The sequence below is a fragment of the Glycine soja genome, chromosome 13 (assembly GCF_004193775.1).
Source record: "Glycine soja cultivar W05 chromosome 13, ASM419377v2, whole genome shotgun sequence".
Classification (NCBI taxonomy): domain Eukaryota; kingdom Viridiplantae; phylum Streptophyta; class Magnoliopsida; order Fabales; family Fabaceae; genus Glycine; species Glycine soja.
This window is the reverse complement of record NC_041014.1, coordinates 13,807,542-13,831,837: the sequence shown is the minus strand read 5'-3', so window position 1 is coordinate 13,831,837 and position 24,296 is coordinate 13,807,542. Positions and strand designations below refer to the sequence as shown.

The following is a 24,296-nucleotide window of genomic DNA, read 5'->3' as shown; positions in this document are numbered from 1 at the left end:
GAGTAACAACCAACACAACAAAGAAACAAATCTGGGAAGGGAGAGGGGGGGGGGGGGGGGGGGAAGCAAAACGCCACTGCCAGAAAATCGCCTCTAAAGGCAGGTTGCAGTGGCTTCAAGAACGAAGCATGAATCTGATGGGGAAGGTATAAGATAAGAAAAATGAGACTAAATGAATCTACAGATAAAAATATTCCACTATAAACCACATGGGAAGATAGTTCACCCTAGAATTGGTCTTTATACCAAGTGGTAACTTTTATTATGAGTGTGTAATATAAATGGTAAGATATGAAGTCAAGATTACTTTAAAAAGCCACATAACTTTAAAAAACTCGTACAACTTGATCGTTTTGACTTTGACCAATCATAATAACATCTACTAGCCATTATTTATTTCTATCACTCTCACATAAAAAATCCTCTCACTAATATTCTTAATATTGTGAGAAATAAAAATAAATATAGGCTATCGATCATATTTGAATGATCTTGATTAAAAATCAAACATACTAGCCTTTTCAAAGTGATCATATGACTATATGATCATATTATCATTCTCATATCTAATTAAAATAATCTTGATCGTCTATACATGAATGTATGATATAAATTTATTATTTTCACATCTTAAAATGAAAAGTATTTTCATTAAGGGATATAAGAGGGTAAAAATGGAGAGTAGTAGGCCATAATACATAGATGACCAAGATTATTTTAATTAGTTTAAATCGGATGTGGTTGAGATTCACTTTATTCTTTTACCTAATATGCTTCCTCTCACTCTATATGTGTGTATGTATGAATGTATCCACCACTTTCTACTTCGTAAATAGGCACATGTAATTTAACAAATAGAGGATAGAGAAGATATTCACGAGATAGTAGATCTGATTGGAATTGTATTTAACAAACTGAGACTTCAACATTTGTTGATTGTGTTGCCAAGTTATCCCTGGGTGGTTAGTAGTTAATATATGCTGTTCTAGAAGCCTTAGGATCTTTTCATGTTTCCTTCAGTGGATGAGGCAAGGCAAGCATAAACACAAAGCAAAATATCCGAGACACTTGAAAATAACCAAAAACAAATTATCTTAATGATTGCATTTAGATCAAGCTGTTGATTTTACAGGCCATACAAATGCATATTACTTTCAATAATTTAACATACAGCTGAATTATGGACCTAAGGAGGAAAGGAAACCGAAAACTCACTCAGTATATTCATTTAGAAGTGGCATCATTACCTGAAAAGTGGAATTAGATTACCTGCCAAGTGAATCCTAGCAGATAAATTATTCTGGACAGTTTGAGAGACTACCAAACTAACCCCTTTCTTCTCCTAAACCTATCAACATGGTCTGTGCTCATACGAGATTTTTCCGGTTTGCCTGGTTTTTTAGACTTCTCGAGACGGCTATCTAAACTGTTTCTAGAAACTTCAGGGATTTCTGTACTCAATTCGGAAGTACCGGAAGTTCCACTTTCAGATTCTTTGCTAGCTTTGCCTTGATTCTCAGATTCTACAGTATCCTTTTTAGAACCATTCGCAGTTGCTTTAGATTTTCCAATTGTCTGTACAAATTTCTTTAGATGTTTAATGAATTCTGGGTAAAGCTCAAGATTACAATGTCCACCACCACTTACCCACAAGGGTTCGTACTTTACCTTGCAAAGCTCCCAGAGCTGCTTCCCATGGGACACATCCACAACTTCATCTGCAGTCCCCTGGTCATGGAAAAATTATAACCATCACTACTGTTTACCAACTTCTGAAGAAAAGAGACAATAAAAAGTATATTGAAAACAAATAATAGGGAAGAATGCGTGATGAATGGCTACGGTCTTACTGATAGTGCAAACTAATAGAGTTCAAATTTGGTCCCTTACTAGCATAAGACCTTTCACACTAATGAGGAGCGTTAGCATCACACTCTATTAGTTAAAATTTATTGAAAACTATAAAAACATGAGTCAAACTCATAAAATAAGAAGTGAGATCTATAAAATTGTGATTTCCAATAATTTTTGGAGATCCTACATCGACTAGTAATATGGTCAAATTAACATATATAAGTGGGAGATAACCCTCATCTTACAAGCCAGTTTTGTAAGATTGAGTTAAGCCAAAACTCAAGTTCTAAAGTATTAGAGCCCATCCTAGCTATTGTTGTTAAGCCTATCGGGCCACCTTCTATCACGTCATTATTGAACCACCCACAAATGTTTAGTCTTGTAAACTTCACACTCGAGATGTCCAATTCTTGGTGTGAGGAGGGTGTGTTGGAGATTCTACATCGACTAGTGATACAAACTGGTTTTGTAGAGTTTAGAGTAGGCTTAAACCCACATTCTAAATAAAGAGTGTGTTAGAAAGCATGTTGGTAACATTTCTCTTACAAGAAAAGCAACTCATTACAATAACTATGGTTTTTCATTTGCAGTGGAAGTCTTTATAACAGTTTTTTTCCTTAAGGTAGCAACATATGGTTTACTATAAGTGTAAAATGATTTACACTGTCACATTAAATCCAACAATAGCAAGTTACTTGACTTAATTAAGCATGTTCTAGCTATACATAAAAGCATTTATTTGGGTGGCCAACTTAATTTACAGCTGAAGCCTGAAAGAAAAAAAAAAACCTTATGCATTACTAACAAAAGCAAAAAAACATGGACATGTAGCCCTAAAAGAACACAACACATTAAATTGTGGCAGGGGGGGGGGGGGGTGGCGGCAGTGGCGGAGAGAAAGTCACTTACATGTATAACCAAAACAGGACATTTGACCGCACCAACTTTGTCGATATTCTGGATAGAAGAAAAACAAACCATGTAAAATATCCATATATTGAATGAAACAGATTGGAAATTTAGAATAGAATCAGTTAAAAACTCTACCTTATAAATATCAAACCAGTATGTCCGTTTTACAGGGTATAGTACTCTAAGCCCAGACAAAATTGGACTATGCAAGACAACACCTCTTAATTCTGGTATCCGTGAAGCAAGATCAAGTGTGGGACCACTCCCAACAGATTGACCATACAATATCAATTGTTCATCTTTCACCCCGTATTGCTCTTTTAGGCATTTATATGCAGCATCAATATCTGCGTATGTATTACATTCAGTTGGCTGTTTCAACATACAAAAAGGATGACTGTTAACTTACAAGCAATAATGCCACTCTGAAAGAACCATCAACAACAACACCATAGTATTCGGCGTAAAAATATTGAAAACTCATTTTACAAATAAACAAAAGTTTCTTTATTTAATACAGAATTGCTGATAAACTTAAAGTCGTTGATCCCAGACTGCTTATAAATCCACATTTTTCCACAAAATGTCTTTTACATTCATAAACAACATAAACGTCATCCATGTTAGAATTAAGAATATTAGGATTCTTATACTATGTTAGGACTCTGAAATCTTCTTAGGGTAATGCTCTTCTGGACTTACAAGTAACACTTTATTAGTACTTCACCAAATGATGGGTATAATGTTATGAACACGGTCAATTTCCTTGTATTCTAGGTCAAGGATTCCTCAAAAAAGAGAAACAAATATACTGATAATTCTCTGCTTCTCCATTCATTACTATTCATGGCTTAAGTGAAAATCACTACATCAGTGGAGGTCCACATAGTGAAAAAGCATAACAGAATTGTCCAGATGGCAATTCACAATAACAAACTAAGAAATATAAACAATAATAGAAATACTAAAAGGGAAGATATTTGTTGTCTTGAGCCATGCTAGTCCTTGTAACGAATGGGCTTGGTAACTTCCTCTTGGGCCTTCCTTCCTCTGTTAGCTTGTTGTTGGCCACGTCTGAATTGCCCTCTTCACAAGTTATATTGTCCTCAAGGTGGGAGACAGAACACATTTCTTCCCAATTTTCCCAGCTAGAGTCATCAGGTAGGCCAAGCCATTGAACCAAGACATGGCGTGTGGGAGGAATAGTGGAATGATCCCATTTCGACTTCAGAATAGTTAAAGGCAGGACTAGAGGATGGTTGTAATGAGATGAAGCAGGAAGTTGGTTGAAGGAGTTAGGAAGTGGACCAATGTGGGGTTTGAGAAGTGAACAATAGAATACAGGGAGTATTTTAGAGGTGTTTGGTAGAGCAAGTTTGTAAGCAACAGAGCCAATTTTCTCAAGAATTTGGAAGGGACCATAAAACCATATGGACAACTTATGGTAAGGACCACCTGTAGCGGATAGTTGTCTGTAAGGACACAATCTGACATACACCAACTCATGAACAGCATAAGACACATCACGGCATTTGCAGTCAGCCTGAACCTTCATCTGATGTTTAGCCTTTTCCAACTTACGTTTCAACACAATTAACAGCTCCTGGCATTCAGTTAGCAATTGATCTACAGCCTCAATAGGAGATGAACCCAACAGATAGTGAGGAATAGAAGGTGGAGGTTTTCCAAATATGAAATGGAAAGGAGAGAGACCAGTTGCAGTATGAACAGAAGTATTGTATGACCACTCTGTTAGAGAAAGGAATCTGCTCCAGCGTGCCTGATGAGTATGAACAAAGCTTTGAAGGTATTGTTCTGGAACTCTATTAAGGACCTCAGTTTGTCCATCACCTTGTGGATGGTATGAGGTTGCTCATACCAAGCTTAGTACCACAAACCTTGAAGAGCTCACACCAAAATTTACTGATAAAAATGGGATCGCGATCGGAAACCAAATTGTGGGGAAGACCATGATGTTTGCAGACAAGGTCAAAAAATAATTGAGCTACCTCGAAAGAGGTAAACTGAGAGGGAAGTAGACCAAAATGCACACCCTTGGAAAAATGGTCTACCACAACAAGGATCACTGTATAGTTTGAAGATGGAGGCAAACATGTAACACCTCATTTTTCGTAAAATAAATTGAAAATGATTTTTTTAAAATAAATAGTTTTAGAAAAATTATGAGATTTTTATAATTAAATAAACAAGAAAAAATAACTTTATTAATTAAGATAATGGTTTGAAGGAAAATAAAAAAGATATTTTATTTATTCATTTGATTGGAAATAAAATAGAGTTCATGTTTATAAATTAACATAAAAAAAAATAGAGTAAATAATAGGCTGGGAGTACCCTAGCTATAAATAAAGACACGTTAGGTCAGTTTTCAAACTGATGATACGTTTCTACGCTTCCTCTTCCTCTCAATTTCATTTTTCCTTCTTCCTCTCTCAAAACCCTCTCTTTTTTCGCATACACCCAAACTTGTCTTAGTAAAATGATGATCCCGGACTCATTAACCGTTGGATCGTCGTGAAATTTGAGCACCAGGTTTGGAACTGATTTTTAGACAAATGCCCTTCGCATCGTAGCTTTTTTTCCCCGTAGACACTCAAAACCTGTCCCAGTAAAACAACGATCCTGGACTCGTCAACCGTTGGATTGTCGTGAAATTTGGACACCACCTTCGGAATCCATTTCCTTACATTCTCACCGTTGGAATATACAAAATAATGTTGGTGTTGAGAGAAATTAGTCTTGAAATTGACAGTAAAATGGAGTTTACAATCTCTTCTCCTTCTCTCTAATGTTTGAAAACCCTAACAAAACAAATAGAGGAAAAAGCTTGAGGAAACTGAGGAAAATGCTAGAGACACTGCTATTAGTGTCAGACTACACATGTGAGCCCGCTTAGAAGTAAGGGATAAGTTTATCGCAATTGGAGTTAGAATGAACATGTGTAGGGATCCTTAGGGAATCAAATTGGGATTTATTTTGGAATGTTTTTTGAATTATAATTTTTCCTTTATGATTATAAATACAATATTGTTGTATTTGATGGACCAATTGATGTCATGATACGAATTGGTTGATAAAATTGAGTGCTCTTAGTGTTTTCGTGTTTTTAACCTAGGATTTTGATTCATTGATTTTTGATATGATTGTGTGAAATTGTTGGAGAGTTTTTACTCCCCATGTTGTGAGAAACACTTTTATATAAATTGTTTGTACTTTGAACAAGATTTGCTAGATTAGCATGACAAATTGTTGTATTGAAATTATAACTTTGTTACTGGGATTGAGTATAAGTACAAAGTTGAACATGCGTCATTTTGTGAGATACACGTAAACATGGGATGGTGGATTATGACGTTGTGATATGTTAAAATTATGGACATGAAATTTGGTTGTGAATAAGTGTGGTTAACACTTGATGTGACAATACTTGTGTTGTGAGTTGTGAATTATACAATAACACGATTGATGTTTACCTTGAGAAAAGTGTTTATGCGCAATGTTAAAGGAAAAGTGTAGGATTCCTAGTTAGGAATCTAAAGTGTTAAATTGTAGTGCAATGTGTTAAATGTGTTTGAAACATGAGTGTGAGGTTGTGGGTTTTGTATAATTCATGAGCAATGTCTGCGTACAAAAATTATTTTAGGGTTGGACCTGAATCAGGAAGGTGAGGTCCTAACGGATTCCTCAGAGTCTAGGCCTTGGGGGTAAAAACACTCGGTTTGAGTGCTTCTTTAAGCCTATGTTGATCCCATATGATTGGAGCATTCTCGCAAAAGAGAGTGACCCTGATTGATTACCTTATGATTTTACTTAATAAGAGTGGCCCTGACTAGTTACCTTATGATTTTACTTAGTGAGAATGACTTGACATACCCATTGTGTGGTATGTCTTGTTATGTACTCCTAAGCGTCCCAGGATGATTTTTCACTAACATGGTACGACATTGCATATAGGCTTGAGTCTTAGTATAATTGTTGCATAATGCTTGCTAATTGTTTATTATGAAATTGATGAGTGTTATTACGTTTTGACTCGAGTGTATGATTCATGTGTAATGTGATTGGTGATTGAAAAATAAATTTTAAATGATAAAGTGGTGAATTGATGTGGATTGTATTAAGTTGAGCTATGTTATAAATACTTTCATAATTTATTTTAATTACATCTTTGTTTATTTGTATTTTTTTAAATGTGATAACTCACTTCCTATGTGCGATTTGTGTTTGGATCTTGTGATGATCTCGAACCTTGTGTTCGTGGGAGCAGATGCCTAAGTGGATGACTTTAAAGAACCTCATGTTAAAGGACGCTAGGACACAATGCTCTGATAGGATGTGACATTGGGGATGAATTTTTATTTTAATTGCATGATGTTATTTTATTTTATTTTACCTCACTAATTTAACAAAATTTCTTTTGTAAACTTTGATGACCTTGTTCTAAGCTGGATATGTTTTTAATAAGTTTTATTTAACAATATTAAAGCGAATGTGAACCTTTTACCCACATGAATTTGTTTATCAATATTTTTATATTTTTTATTTATTTATATGTATGTTGGGGTAGAGGGTGTCACAAAACCTATGATAAAATCTAGGGAGAGGTCGTCCTAAATAGTGCTGGCAATGGGTAATGGTTGCAGGAGTCCAGTGGGGCGCTTTGTTGCATACTTGGTCTACTAACAAGTGTGGCATTGGGCTACAAACTTCTGAACATCAGCTCGCATATCTTGCCAATAAAATTTTCCTGTAAATGGGACAATGTTTTGAAGATACCCATATGGCCAGCAAGGGGAGTTTGATGAAACTCTTGGAGCAGTAGAGTACGGTAAGGAGATGAAGCCGGAACCCAAATTCTCCCTTTGAAGAGAATAGAACGATTATGAATATTGAAATCAACAAGGTCCTCGGGATGATCTTGGAGTTTCTAAAAGAGTTTGAGAAACTCTTCATTGGTCTACATTGATCGCCAAAAATCATCCAGGAATACAAAATTGGGCATTGATGAAACCATACACAAAGAGTGACTGTCTGAAGGAGTTCTGGATAAAGCATCTGCCATTAATTACATTGTGGTGACCAGCTCAGGGTACTGAATAGTGTAGTTGTAGCCCAATAACTTGGAAAGATACACCTTTTGTTCTAGTGTTTGGATAATATGAGACATCAAGTTCTTAAGACTTTTATGATCAGTAAGGATGGTAAAGGGATGACCGAGGAGATATTGACACCACTTCTTAACTGCAAAAGTGATGGCGTGGAGTTCCCAGATGTATGTGGAGGCCCAAAGTAAGCAAGGGCAAAATGGCTTGCTGAAATAAGCTATAGGATGGCCCTATTGCATAAGAACAACTCCCATGGCGGTCCCGGACGTGTCCATTTCAAGCACAAAAGGCAAGGAAAAATCTAGGAGAGCTAATACAAGGGCATTAGTCATCGCCCTCTTAAGGGCATCAAATGCTGCTTGATTTTTGGAAGACCAAGAAAATTCCCCTTTCTTTAGTAAAGCATTCAATGTTCTTGCAATCAAAGCATAACCGCAAATGAAGCGGCGATAAAAACCCATTAGCCCCTAGAAGCCACGAAGATTACGCACCAAAGATGGAACTAACCAGTCAAGCATTACTTGAATTTTGGAAGGTTTCGGAGCAACTCCTTCCCAAGAGACGATGTGACCCAAATACTTTAGCTGGCGTTGCCCAATAAGACATTTGGAACCTCTGAGAAAGGATTCCCCTTCATGAAAGGTATTGAACACAGTCTCTAAGTGATGTAAATGATCCTACAAGGTGCGGCTATAGACCAAGATGTCATCAAAGAAAACCGCAACAAATTTACAAAGGAAAGGGGCAAAAACTGTTTTCATCGTGGCCTGAAAAGTTAACGGCGCATTGCATAAGCCGAAGGGCATGAAACGATATTCAAAGTGCCTATGGTGAGTGTGAAAAGCCTCTAAGGAACATCTGTGGGATCCATTCGAATTTGGTGAAATCCCTGCCTGAGGTCCAATTTGGAGAACCACAAGGCTCCGACAAGCTCATCAAGGAGTTCGTCTATGGCAGGCAGGGGAAAGCAATCACGCAACATGATGGAGTTCAAAGCATGAAAGTTGACGCACATCCTCTATGTGCCATCCTTCTTCTTCACCAGAAGTACAGGAGAAGAGAAAGGACTTCGGCTAGGCTAAATGAACCCCAATTGTAGCATTTCATCAACTTGGCGTTCGATCTCACACTTCAGAGAGTGAAGGTAACAACAAGGACAAACGTTGGTTGGGGTTGAGTTGGGAAGTAGATGGATTTGATGGTTGGTGGTGTGGTTTGGAGGAAGTGTGGATGGGGTAAAGAATAGATGGTTAAAGTGGTGGATGAGGACAGAAAGGAGTGTGTTGGGATGAGTGGGAGTGTTTGGTGAAGAGGATGGGGTGGGTTTGGGTAGGACCTGAATGTGGAATAAGGAAGAAACGGAATGGGTTGTAATGAGGTGCTTCACTTAGTTAGCCGAAATGTCCAAGGGAATGGAGGGGTTGTGTGCCTTGAATTCAATGGGAGAACCATTGTGGATAAACTTCATAGTCAAAGTGTTGTAGTCCATCAAAACTAAGTCCAATTGTTTTAACCATTGGACACCCAGTACTACTTCAGCACCACTTATGGGTAAAATGTATAGGTCCACCTGACCCTGGATGGTCAAAGGAATAGCACGACACATAGAATGGCAATCAACAACCATACCATTACCTACCACAATAGTACCATTACATTTGCAACTTTGTCTTGCATGAAATTATGTGTGCTCCCACTATCCACAAGGATTGTGATTGAGTGTTGGGCCAAGTGACCCAATAAATGTAAGGCTTCGTGAGAAGAGTGACCCGAAAAAGCGTTGAGGCTAATCTAAGCCTCAGGGTAAGGTTGGAATCCTCCAAAAGAGTGAGGGTAGAATCTGAGTGTGGTGGTTCCTCCAAACTGGTCTCATCGAAGTACTCCTCCATGAGCAAGAGGAAGAAGTGTGCCTTGCACCTATGGCTAGGACTGAACTTGTTGTCGCAATAGTATCAGAGACCCTTATCTCGGCAACTGGCTATCTCAGCTTGAGAAATGTGTTTGTAGCGTGTGTGGTGGAGCTTGCAACAATGGAGCGGGAGAATGAACTGTCAAAGGAGCAGGGCTTGTAACGATGGGTACAACTGTTGGGGTCAAGAATGAACGGATAGACGAAAGGAGTAGTGGCGGAGGACAAGATCGGAAAGACTTATGATGGTCCTCAATTTTGTCTTCCTAGAGTTTGGCAAGAGCAACTACTTGAGGAAGAGACATAGGTTGATGTGCCTGGACCTCACGACGTATCTCTACAAAGACCTGAAATGAAACAACTCAGTAGGAACAGATGAGGCAATCCTACAATGCAATTTGCCAGTTGTTCAAACTCCATAAGATAATCGTTGATGGTGCCTTGTTGAGACAGCTTGAAGAGGGCTCCGCAGGGGTCGTCTTAGTATGACAGCGCAAATCATGTCTCAAGAACCTATAAGAGTCCTTGCCAAGACAAGATCAGTCCATTATGGAAAATCCATTGGTACTAGTTGAGAGCTGGACCATCCATATAGAACAACGTAACGGAGAGACATTCTGATACGGGAGTGCCAAGATATTCAAATTATTGAGATTTTGAAAACCACCCGGTTCAATTGAATTTGGGTACATCAAGCTTCATAAATGGGTGTGGGGTGTAGGGTGAAACAGGGGAAGGTTGTGGGGTTAAGGGTGAGGGAGGATAAATGTTCAACTCTCAATCTAAGCACCAAATTGTTATGAACACTGGGGTAAGGGTGAGGGAGAATAATTGTTCGAATTTCAATGAAAGCACCAAATTGTTGTAAACACAGTAAATTTCCTTGTATTCGAGGTCAAGGATTCCTCAAAAAAGAGAAACAAACATACTGATAATTCTCTGCTTCCCCATTCATTACTATTCATGGCTTATATAATAAGTGAAAATCACTACATTAGTGGAGGTCCACATAGTGGAAAAGCATAACAGAATTGTCCAGATGGCAATTCACAATAACAAACTAAGAAATATAAACAATAAAAGAAATACTGAAAGGGAAGATATTTGTTGTCCCGAGCCATGTTAGTCCTTGTAACGAACAGGCATGGTAATCTTCCTCTTGGGCCTTCCTTCCTCTGTTGGCTTGTTGGTCACGTCTGAATTGCCCTCTTCATGAGTTATATTGCCCTCTCTATCATATAAACAGGTGTGGGGTCAAAGTACAGGTGCAGCTTACCCATACCCACACATATAATGATAATAGTAAAAAAAAAAAGTTTAGAACCTGTAGAGTTGCAGAGGTGAGAATACTGACCTGCAGAGATTTGATTATTTTTAATTAGGGCCTGAACTATGGCAATGTTTAAATAGGCCACTGAACTATTTTAAATGAGGGACCTAATTAAAAAACAAATACGAGTTCAAGGACCCAATTGAAAAAAAAAATTTAGGGACTTAATTGTTGTCAAATAATGCAGGGACCTGCAGATTAATTTAAACAATAAATTTCAGTAGAAAAACTTCCTAGAGAATTGGCAACAACCCAGCTTACCAAAATGTAAGGCGCTTTCTAGAACAGACTCACTCAGATGAACTGCTTAGCCTCAACAGGGAAGCAACTAAATAGATTTTCCAAACCTAAGTCTATGGCTAAAAGTAGGAGTCAATCTAAGACATGTCATGATGGCAAAGCACGAAGATTTTTACTGAAGCTTGGCTCTGAATATTACTCATCTGGACAAGCTATATGTGGCCCAAAAATGCTTTTAGGGATTGAAAACTGTTATTTTGAGTTTCTTCCAAGATCAAAAGTGGTTTTAAGTAGGATATCAGCCTGATGACAAATGATCCACTTGAAAGCTCATAAAAGGCTAAAATTCAACTTTAAAATTGTTAGTGATTGACAAATAACTTGACAGAAGTAACCTATATAACCAATTGAGGGCGAGCCCTGGCACAACAGTAAAGTTGTGCCTTGGTGGCCAGACCATGGATTCGAATCCAAAAATAGCCTTTTTGCATATGCAAGGGTAAGGCTGCATACAATGACCCTCCCCCATACCTTCGCATAGCTAGGAGCCTTTTTGGTATGTTATTTTTGTTTAATCTTTATAACCAATTGTTGGACCTTGCAGCCTTTAAACTTTTGTATAAAGTAGAACCTTGCTGTCAGCTGGATGATTTTATCCAAGTAGCCTACACACTTGAATACATCACAGGTGCTTGTCAAGGTCAAAAGCAGAAAAAGATTGAACAATATCAAAGCTGCAAATAGGCACCACATGCTTTGAAGGAAGCAGTAACAATTGTGTTAAAAAAAAATAGGGATGTGTACTTTTGAAGGATGTGTTACTTCTGCACTCTGCAAACTGGGCCCATTGCAGAGTAAATTTTGAAAGCAGAATTAGGTGATAGAGGAAATAGGAGAAGAGAATGAGATAAAACAAAAAAAACTACATCCAAACTCCAAATAATCCTCAAAATGGTTTTGTAGGACTAGCTTCCAATATCCAACTTAAAACTTAAAGTTACCTGATACATTCAAGAAATCAAAATTATTCCCAAGTCATAATAACTAATATCAATGTGTTAAATCTGGCTTATGTAAAAGTGATTCCATTCCTGTCCATAGTTGTCAATACTGAATAACAGCAGGGAGCAGCCAACCACAAAGTGGAACAAGAGAGCATGATGACCATTATACCAAAATTATGTATGCCATATAAATCATTTATACTGCACACATAAAATAATCCAAAAAATAAAGGCATATTCATCATTAATAATTAAAAGTCATAGTCTAGGCACACAATCATCATAAATTTATGGCATAATGTACAAGAAACATCAAGGTCATTATAGAGTAGGTCTCAGAGCAAACTGCACAGACCTAAAATAAAGAACGAACAAAGGATGGAAGTGCTACAAAGATTGCAAGATGCAGGGGGTTGCCTGAAAATAGCCAGAATGTCGGTGGGTTGCCAGAAAATGATGGTTTCTGAAGCTCAAACCATGTACTGACAGAATACAATGAATGCTGAAAAAAATGGTAATAGGGGTGGACAGTTTCTAAAGCTGAAACCAGATGGCAAGTGTAACAGAGATGTGGCTATACAGCATCTACAACTGGGGACAGAGCTAGAATGTTTGCAACTAGAGACAGGCTAGTGTATGTCAGAGAAGTCCCCCAATAGTTCACTTGTGAGAAAGTCACCACCAAAAGTCAGTGCATGAAGTGCATATGAGAATGCTTTTGTTATTCACAGACAGATCACAGAGGATGGCAAACCAAGCTCTAATATAATGTTAAGAATTTAGGGAGTAGGTAAAGACAGAGGAAAGCAGAGACTAAGGCGATGACCAATCTGATTTTGATATTGAATTCATGTGATACAAAATACAAAGCATTAATACTTGTTTATACTAATAATAGACTTCAAATCTTAATTAAATAAGAAAATAAATCATTATATATGATGAAAGATGGAAACCACTCCGAAATTAGATAATCCAAGACACTCTTAAAGACTGAAAGATACAATAATGACATAGTAAGATATTTTTACAAAAATTAAAGGATTCCCTTTTGCCTCAATATTTAAGTCTTTTGAAAATATCTTGCTACACAATCGTGGCCAATGGTCATAACTTATGTGTCATTTCCTTTGCTTTTCAAACATGTCCTAGCTAGTGGTCACAACTTTCATGAGGTCAACTTATATATATAGGGAATTACTTTGGTAAGAACAATTGGTTATTGTGGAAAATGAAAACAATGAATATAAACCATTGGAACTTATTTGAATGTTGAAAGTTAAAAGATAAATGCATATGACATTTTAAATGATCATATATGATCACTAACTAACTTTTAATCTTGATTATCCATGTATAGTTGTAATTTAGATTTACCATTTTCACATTCTTAGAATGAGAACAGTTTATACACACACACAGTACAAGGTGGGAACTCTTATTTATTGTGAGAAATTAGAATACTTAATTACAACCTTTAGATTAAAATTGACAGTCTAAATTGCATATTTGATAATTAATCTCGCATGATTTTCTTCCTTTTTTAATTAAAGATCATGTGAAATTGTAATTGAATATGCCATCTGAATCGTTAATTTTAATCTAATAGTTGTAAATATATTGGATGAGTTTGTTTAAACTTATAAAAAGCAACTTTGAAATTAGTGTTTTTTTAAGAAGCAGATAGGATTTGTTTCTTAAAAAAAGCAGAAAACTGCTTATTTTAAGTAAAAGTAGTTTAGACAAACACATCGGAAAAACAAAAATATGCTTATTTTATTGTCTGATTTCCAACAATAACTATGTGTGTGTGTAGTAAACACAATAGACAATAAGATTTAAGAACATTAAGAAGTTGTGTAAATATACATCTTAATTGTACTGATAGAGTGAGAGATTTGGATGGGCAGAAAATTTAGCCTACTAACCTTTCCTGTTGACTGTCCATACCCAGAGTAATCATAACTGTTGAAAGAAAAGTTTTTGAAATAAGTCAATGAAAAGAAATGAAGTAGTAGCATTAAAGGACATATTTAAAGGCACAATGGGCATATTGCATGTGTCATCTGAGAATAACAAAAGCATTCCCATATGCACTTTTAAATTCATGTAATTGTATCCTATAAGTAGCCAAGAACCAAGAGAACTTTATTTCTTATATTTTCAATTAGATAAATTCAAGACAAATATATACTGCCGAAGATACATGAATTGCAGTATGGAATAGCAAACTGATGAAGAATAAAACATCAATGAAGAACATTACAAGCTATCTTTTGCTTTATAGACAGCATAAGCCATAGACAACATACTCACAAATTCCCAATGAATGATTAAAAAGAGTGCATATGATATAACGCTTGTGCTTCCATAAAATTTATTTTAGTTGGCCTATACATTCTTCATATCTTTTGGGTCTATTTGGGAAGAGGAGGAATGAGGGAAAGATAAGGCAAAGCAATGCTGCTAATATCAATGAATACAAAATTAGTAAAGGATGATGCCAGTAAAAATTACCAAGAAGACTACGGTAATAAAATATCATAGCTAATGAAATTTTAAACAGAGGATGTTTGTAATCTTCCTGATATTGATTCACCAAAATAATATAGCAGAAACTCAAGATGTAATATTGTTCAGTTCATACTTTTGCCTTAGACAGAACTAAGTTTTGCTAAGTATGGGAATAATCATGATAGAAAATACATTTGCAACATTAAAGATGATTGCCGTGTGAAATTGAACATTAGTAACTATTCTCCATAAACGAGTATGACTTAAGTGAACAAGAGTTCTCTCTCCAAGACACATTTTATTTTACTACTCACAATCACAACTTTAGGCCACTAAAAGTATATCTTCAAGATAGTTACAATTAGGGGTATAAATAAGTTGAGTTATTTGTGAATTATTCAAACTCGACTCATTAAATGCTCATTCAAGCTTGTTACTTTATTAGCTTGAGCTTGATTATATAGATGAGTCAAGCTCAAACTTAATAGGATTGACATTAAAAGCTTGTGTGTAAGGGGGTGTTAGGTTTGGCTGTTTTCTGTTTTCATTTTCACTGAAAATAGAAAATGGTGATGAAAATGCGTTTGGTTAGATTTCTGTTTTCATTTTCAGTGAAAATATTTTCTCAAATGAACCAAAAACTGAAAACAATAAAATCTTGTTTTCAGTTGAAACCAGGAACCTCATTTTGGGTAAAATGAAAACGTTAATCTAAAAATACATTTCCTTTCGAAAATACTTTTCAATGTTTTTATTTCTTGAAAGCAGAAAATAAAAAGTCAAACCAAACATGTTTTTAAAATTCTAATATTTTGAAAATGAAAATAGTTTTCAGAAAATGAAAATGCAAACCAAACACACCCTAATAAATTCAAGCAATTGAAAATTCAAATTTCAAGTTGGTATCAGAGCGGGTAACCGTTCTGATCACCGTCCGCTACCGTCTGCCACCATCCACCATTGTCCACCACCAGCTGCCGCCAGCCACCATATCTTCCGGCGAACCCAGGGTTGGGTGCACCTTGAGGAGCGCGACTCACCCCTGCAAGTCGCGTGACCAGAATCTCAGCCACGCGCCGCCACCAGTTCGCGCCAGTTCCGACGCGTGCAGTCCACGCGCCGCCGTCCGGCCACTGAAAGCTTGCCGGACCAGTCCCAAACGCCTCGTCGTGTTCTTCTGGGCACGTTTCAGCCCTTGTTTCAGCTTGTTCTTTCCAACCCATGCATCCTCTTCCTCTACTCCATTAGGGTTTCTTTTTCCTTTGATCGAAAATGGCATCCATTGGCCCTGTGTTATCCTTCTCTGGAACTCCCACCATTACTACTACAAAACTCAATTGAAAGAACTATTTGTCTTGGTCTGCCTCAGTGGAGTTGTGGTTCCTTGGCCAAGGATATCATGACCACTTGGAAAAAGAAGCTAGTGTTGTTCCAACTGACAAGAAACCTGAGGGGGAAAAACTTGACTTTCAACTCTGTACTGTGCTATGGCAATCTGTTGAGCCTGATGTTTTGGAAATTCTTAGATAATTCAAAACATGTTGTTCTTTTTGGAAGAAGGCTCAAGATATATTTGCCAACGATATTCAAAGTCTTTTTGATGCAACCCAAAAGGTTGTTGCACTCAAACAGACCAACCATGATATGATTGCTCATATAGGTAAAGCTCGAGCAACAGTGGAAGAGTTAAAAAGATTTCTTGTGGCTGATTCTTTGGAGGAGATTAATAGGAAGCTGGATAAGTTTTACATGGTTCTTATTTTGAGGAGTTTACATTCAGATTTCGATCATGTGCGTGATCAAGTTCCAACAATGGATTCTCTAGTTACTAGACTCCTTCGTGTGCCCCATGAGTTGAAAGATGGAAACTCAGCTGAAGTTATGGAAACATCAGCATGACAGCACCTCGTGGAAGAGGAGGAAGTCGTAACAACAGAGGAGGCCGTGGTGGAAGGGGTGGGCGTCCTCAATGCACCTATTGCAAGAGGATGGGACATACTCAAGAAAACTGTTACTCCTTACATGGCTTTCCCAACAAGGTAGCACATGCATCTAAATCTGAAAAATCAGAGTCTAAGTTTTCCGATGAGGAGTACCAAGAATATTTAAAGCTTAAATATGAAAAATCCAGCAACCAAGCTCAATCCTCTTCGGTACCGGATGTTTCAACAACATGTATTTCTCAATCTGTGAAGGTCCAAGCCCTTGAATACTTAACTCAGGTACCTCTGATCATATCTCTGGTAACAAATCGTCTTTTTCATTCATTTCTTTTTCAAAAACTCCTCACTTTGTTAGTGTAGCCAATGGGTCCAAAGTTGCATCTCAAGGAATTGGTCAAGTATCTTTGTCTCCTTCATTAAAGTTGAACTCTGTATTATTTATTCCTCATTGTCCCTACAACTTAATCTCATTAAGTCAATTAACTAGTTCGTTAAATTGCTCAGTAACCTTTGATGCTAATTCTTTTGATTCAGGAACATGATAGGGGTCGTCTGATTGGAGAAGGACGTGAATCACGAGGACTTTATTACTTAGAGTCTAGCCTTCCTGTGTCCTTTTTTTGCAACTTCAAAGCCCAAGCTTTGACATGATCGTCTAGGTCACCGAAGTTTAACAAAATTGAAAATGATGTTTCTTAGTCTTAAGGACCTTCAAGTCTTAGAATGTGAATCTTGTCAATTAGGGAAACATGTTAGGTCATCATTTTATCAATCAGACAAAAGATGTAATTTGACTTTCTCTATCATTCATTCTGATGTTTGGGGACCAAGTCGTGTCACATCTTTTGATTTTAGATATTTTGTAACCTTCATTGATGAATTTTCCAAATGTATTTGGGTTTATTTAATAAAAGACAGATCTGAATTTTTGTCTATATTTATGTCTTTCTTCAACGAGATTCGGAACCAATTTGGGAAAACTATTAAGATTTTCAGAAGTGATAATGCTAAAGAGTATTTTTCTCATGATCTGTCCTCTTTCTTATCCTCAAAAGGTATTTTACATCAGTCCACATGTCCTCACACACCACAACAAAATGGCATAGCAGAGAGAAAGAATCGTCATCTTCTTGAAATTGCACGCTCCCTAATGTTAAACTCAAATGGTTCTATACATCATTGGGGAGATGCAGTTCTCACGGCTTGTTTTTTAATAAGCAGGATGCCTTCTTCTTCTCTTGAAAATCAGATTCCTCACTCAATTATTTTCCCTAATGACCCATTATTTCATGTCTCTCCTAGAGTATTTGGTTATACCTGTTTTGTTCATGATCTCTCTCCTGGTTTAGACAAACTATCTGCTAAGGCTATTAAATGTGTCTTTTTAGGATATTCTCATCTTCAAAAACAAGTGTTATTCTCCTACTACAAAACGGTATTATATGTCTGCTGATGTTACTTTCTTTGAGGACACACCCTTCTTCTCGTCCTCCATAGACTATTCTTCTTCCCTTCAGCAAGTTCTTCCTGTCCCATCTTCTGGTCCAATGAGTAATTCCAACCAAAGTGTTAGTGAAATACCTTCTCATCCACCAAACTTAACCGAAGTTGCTCCTTCACCCCTCATTACATATCAACGCAAGACACGGCAAGTTAGCTCTACAGTGCCTGAGTCTTCTTCTCGTGATTCAGATCCTCCTCAAGCAGATCCTCAAACCATGGATCCTTCCTCTTCCACTTCTTCTCATAACTCTGATTCAAATTGGCCCATTGCACTCAGGAAAGCTACTAGATCTACTCGTAATCCTCATCCTATTTATAATTTCTTGAGTTACCATCAGTTGTCTCCTTCATACTTTTCTTTTGTTTTTTATTGTCTTCTCTTACTATTCCTAACAATATCCATGAGGCACTTGATCATCCTGGATGACGACAAGCCATGATTGATAAAATGTAGGCTCTTGAAAGCAATGATACTTGGGAACTTATTCCTCTTCCTCCTGACAAGAAAACGGTTGGTTGTAGATGGGTCTATGCTATTAAAGTTGGATCCAATGGTGAAGTTGATCGACTGAAGACTCGGTTAGTAGCTAAAGACTACACTCAAATCTATGGTCTTGATTATTTTGATACTTTATCTCCTGTAACTAAAATCGCCACTGTTCGACTATTCCTTGCTATGGCTGTCATGTGTCATTGGCCCCTCCATCAACTTGACATTAAAAATGCCTTCCTTCATGGAGATCTTCAGGAGAAAATTTATATGGAGCAACCTCCTGGCTTTGTTGCTCAGGGGGGGTATGGTCTAGTATGCAAGCTACACAATCTCTTTATGGATTGAAGCAATCTCCTCGAGCTTGGTTTGGTAAGTTTAGTCATATTGTGCAACTTTTTGGGTTAAAACGAAGTGAAGCAGATCATTCTGTTTTTTATTGTCATACATCTCTTGGAAAGTGTGTTTATTTAATGGTCTATGTTGATGATATAGTGATTACAGGAAATGATGCTACTAAGATCTCTCAGTTAAAAGAGCACTTATTTAGCCATTTTCAGACCAAAGACCTGGGTTATTTGAGGTACTTCCTTGGTATTGAGGTGGCTCAATCAAAAGATGGTATTGTGATTTCACAGAGAAAGTATGCTCTTGATATATTGAAAGAAACAGGCGTGCAAAATTGTAGACTTTTTGATAGCCCTATGGATCCAAATCAGAAACTCATGGCAAATCAAAGTGAGATTTATCCTGATTCTGAGAGATATAACAGACTTGGTGGGAAAACTCATTTATCTTACCATTACAAGACCTGATATTTCCTTTGTTGTTGGGGTTGTTAGCCAATTTATGCAAAATCCTCATGTTGATCATTGGAACGTTGTCATGCGTATTCTCAGATATGTAAAGAAGGCTCCAGGACAAGGATTGTTGTATGAAGACAAAGGAAACACTCAAGTCTCAGGATATTGTGATGCAGATTGTGCTGGCTGTCCTATAGACAGAAGATCTACCTCAGGATATTGTGTTTTTATTGGAGGGAATATTATTTCTTGGAAGAGCAAGAAATAAGCTGTTGTTGCTCGATCCAATGCGGAGGCTGAATATAGATCTATGACTATGGTTACATGTGAACTTATGTGGATTAAACAATTTCTCCAAGAATTGGAATTTTGTGAAGTTGTGCAAATGAAATTATACTGTGATAATCAGGCAGCTCTTCACATTGCCTCAAATCCAGTCTTTCATGAGAAGACTAAACACATAGAGATTGATTGTCATTTCATTTGAGAGAAACTATCGTCCAAGGAGATTAACACTGAGTTTATCAACTCTAATGACCAGCCAGCAGATATTCTAACTAAGTCCTTAAGAGGAGCTAGAATTCAGTCTATATGTTCCAAGCTTGGTGCATATGATTTGTATGCTCCAGCTTGAAGGGGAGTGTTAAAATATTATGTATAAATCTGTATTGAGGAGTCAGCTGTATTGTCTGGTTGTAAACAGCTGTCTCCCACTCCTTGTACCCTATATATATATATTTAAGAGTGTGTAATAAATTCAAGCAATTGAAAATTCAAATTTCAAGTATTTTCTTTACCCATACTCACTTTAGAAGAGCCAAATTCCCATACTATCATAGTAAGCTTGATCGTATGAGGATACTGTGAAAGGGATACCACAAATTAGAAGGACACCTTAACTGTGAATTAGGTATACTTGGACCAGGTGTTTGTGGAACTGCTGCTGGAGTTGAAGAGGAATCAGAACCTTTGAGTGAGGTTAATTGAAAGTGCATCAGCTAGTACAGTTTTCAAGCTCTCCTCAAGCCTCTCCCGATCAAGCAGGAGTGTGTTGATTACATTGATAAGGAAAGGATCAAATCTACCACTCACCGCAGCAGGGAAAACATCATATTCATTAAGGGAGTCCTCCAGAATTGATCCAAGTTGATCTAGAGCAGAGACAGAATCTCCAATCCAAAGCAAGAAATGGAATCAACAATGGCTTTTATTCTTGATGCTGTTCAGCTCAGATCTAAAGTAATGAAATTTTGCTTGTATTTTTCATGAAAAAGGTTATGGATCTCCTCCCAGACTTGTCAAGAATGAATACACCCAACAGTCAAGAATGAATACACCTAACAACACTGGGAAGAAGTGAATTAACAAGTGAAAATGGAGCCAGGCTAAGAGAACAGAATTCTGCTGCTCCAACTCAACATACGCTAGATTTACTATGCCTTGATCATGATCTTCGTTAGTTCTGAATCCGAAAGGAATTGTTGGATTGTCTGCATAGTTTTGTAGTTGGTGGCCTCAGATTACACCTTCTTTGTTGATTCAATTTTTTCTCATCCAGTTGATAGAGATTGTGCAGGAAAACGTAACTAGCACAAAACATGGGGCATAATTTTCTAGAAAATAGAAACAACATTGATGGAATGCAAAGGTACCAGGACAAAAAATCAGTTCTGATACCATATTACTAAACAGTGAGCCAAGAAGGCAAGAGAAAGTAGAAGAAAGAGAGCAGATATTTCACACCATCTTAGACTGAAAACTATTCAGTAATGTTGAAGTATTTGAAAATGTCATCTCTGATCCAGAGACTGTACTTTATATAGTAACTGAACCTGTAACTGCATTGTAGTTCAGCTACAACAGACTGTAACAAATTACAGTAACAGTCTACAACTAACAAACTAACAGTAACAGCACATAAAAAACTGTAACAAACTACAGTAATAGGCTGCACCTAACAACCTTAACAGTAATATAACATGTAACAGTAACAACACATAATACTGTATAGTGTATACTCCAACATGCTATGACGTACATAGGACAAATATCCAGCATCACAAATAAGAAAAAAAAAAACATTCATAAGCTTGGTCAATAAAAACAATACCAGGCCAAATTCTAAAACATAATAGCAGCATGATGAGCTGAGATAGCAAGTTCCAATTTCCTAGTTATTAATCACTATGACACAGTTAGAGAGGGAGGATTCATATAATTCAACAATGCAACATCACACATGCAAAGAAAAATTATCCACCCAAAGCTACACGTTGCAAGCAACCTAAAATTCACATTGTGAAAACGAAGACAACAAGGTAAGTTCAGACGACCAGGTAACAGAAGTTTCAAGTTTCAACACCATGCAAAATTGCAAATGGATAACAGGTACGTGTCGATCCACTCAAAATTTTTCCAGGTACGTGTCAATCCACTCAACTTTTCCTTTTCAGCATTATCTTTTATGCCAAAAATCATCTTAACAGGAAAAGAATGTTTCTTCAGCAATCAAATTTTCCATTACAGAAGCTGATTTCCCTAGAAAAAGTTAAACCCCTTCCTCTTTAACATCACCGCCATCATTTTGATTCAAGTAACCTTTAAGCAAAGAAAACAGAACCTCCCTTGAATCAGCTAAGAAAATGGAAACAACATAGATAGGAAGCCATGGTACCAGGACAAAAAATCAGCTCCGATAGAGTATTACTAAACAGTGAGCCAAGATGGCAAGAGAAAGTAGCAGAAAGAGGGAAAACATTTAACAGCATCTTAGGCTGAAAAGCTATTCAGTAACATTAAGTATTCGAAAGAGTCATCTCTGATGAAGAGACTGAACTTTATATAGTAACTGAAGCTGCAACTGCATTGAGTTCAGCTACAACAGACTGCAACAAATTACACAGTAACAACCCACAACTAACAAACTAACAGTAACAGCACATAATAAATCTGTTACAAACTACAGTAATAGGCTGCACCTAACAAGCTTAACAGTAACAGAACATGTAACAGTAACAACACATAATACTGTAGTGTATACACTGACATGCTATGACGTACATAGGATAAAAACATCCAGTATCATAAATAAGAATAAATCATTCATAACAATGGTCAATAAAAACACTACCAGGCCAAATTCTAAAACATGTCAGCATCACGAGCTACTGAGATAGTAAGTTCCAATTTCCTAGTTACTAATAACTAAACCAAGACAACAAGGCAAGTTCAGCTCTTCAGAATAGCAATACTAAGAAGAGACAAACAGAACTTTAAAGTTTCAACAACGTGCAGATAGATAACAGGTAAGCATCGATCCACACAAACGTTTCTATTTCAGTATTATCTTTTGTGCCAAAAACCATCTCAACAGGAAAAAAATGTTCTTTAAGCAATCAAATTTTCCATTGCTGTAGCTGACTTCTCTAGAAAAAGTTAAACCCCCTTCCTCTTTAACATCGCTGCCTCCGCCGCCGTCATTTCGATTCCGCAACTACCCTTTACCCAAAGAAAACAGAACCTTCCTTTAATCACTTTTTCCCTTCAGAACCATCACAAAAACACCATCACCATTACCAATTCCAACTCCAATCATAAAACAACATCATTAAAAAGCATAGAGAAAAGCAAGAGCAAGCAACCGGAGCTTAATCAAAAGAAACTCCTTCAGAAGCTTAATTTAACATAATAATAATCATAATTATTTACAAAAAAATCAAACAACTTAACTTTAATTAACTAAAACTCAAAAAGTAAATATATATATATATATATATATATATATAGATCATCCCAGACACAACCAATTAGTGCAATTATGCAAACACCACTAAAACCAATCACAGCAACATCAACATCAAGCTAAATTTTCTTTTTAAAAAAACACAAAAAAAGCTAAAAAGGGAAGAAAAACGAAAAAAAAAGTACCCCATAACATTGAGGCGAAGCCTGTTACTCAATTCGACGAAAAGTTCAAACATTTGGCCCAAATCCGCGGCATTCCCGTGGGAATAGAGCATGGTGCAGGTGGGTCTATGGTACTTAACGTACACCGCCACGATTTCGTTGCCTCGGCGCGTGCGAAGCTTGAGAACGTCCACGTTGTCCTTGCTCGGCACCTCAGGAATTTCGAGTCGCGGCGGCGCCGGCGGAGGGTCCGAGCCGCCGCCAACCTCGGCGGCGACCACCGTGTAGGACGGCGGGTGCGGCGGGAAGAAGGCGAACTTGGCGGCGATCGAGGAGGTGACTCCGCCCATGGCGGCGATGACTCATACAGGCCGCGCGTCACGGCGGCGCGTGGGTTTTGAAAATTGTGCTTTTGGCGGTGGTGCTGGGCTGGTGGAGTTCTTATTATATTTTGTGAGCAACTTTTTTGAATTTCTAAGTGAGAGAGAGAAGAAAGAGACTGTTCAGTGTTGTTGGTGTATTTGTCGACTCAGCTTTGCTTTTATTGCTTTATTACATTACATGGGATTCACAACAACAACAACAAGGTACGTGCCTAGGTAACTATAAATAACGTATTTATCGCTCTACGGTGCAGTATATGTTTAATTACTCGTTGCTACTGTTACAAAAAATTTAATACAGTGTTTAACTAAAAAAAAATCAGTACAGTATCCTTTAATTCTTACTACTAGATTTTAAACCATTAAGCTTAATGAAATT

The 24,296-nt window shown here is 37.2% G+C and overlaps 1 protein-coding gene across 2 annotated transcripts; it reads right to left on the bottom strand.

Moving 5' to 3' along the window:
* Positions 1-1,075: 1,075 nt before the first annotated feature.
* On the bottom strand, positions 1,076-24,087 carry LOC114382128 (alpha/beta hydrolase domain-containing protein 17B-like). Of its 2 annotated transcripts, XM_028341365.1 has the most exons (6): positions 23,556-24,087; positions 14,304-14,340; positions 2,902-3,138; positions 2,764-2,811; positions 1,669-1,728; positions 1,076-1,575 (listed from the first exon to the last, which is right to left on the bottom strand). In XM_028341365.1, exons 1-6 carry the CDS (start codon positions 23,882-23,884, stop codon positions 1,318-1,320), a joined length of 969 nt encoding a protein of 322 aa, XP_028197166.1. In that variant the 5' UTR covers positions 23,885-24,087; the 3' UTR covers positions 1,076-1,317. The 2 variants fall into 2 exon arrangements, with proteins under 2 accessions (XP_028197166.1, XP_028197165.1); XM_028341364.1 differs by having other exon boundaries at positions 1,076-1,728; positions 23,556-24,085.
* Between the last annotated feature and the right edge of the window lie 209 nt (positions 24,088-24,296).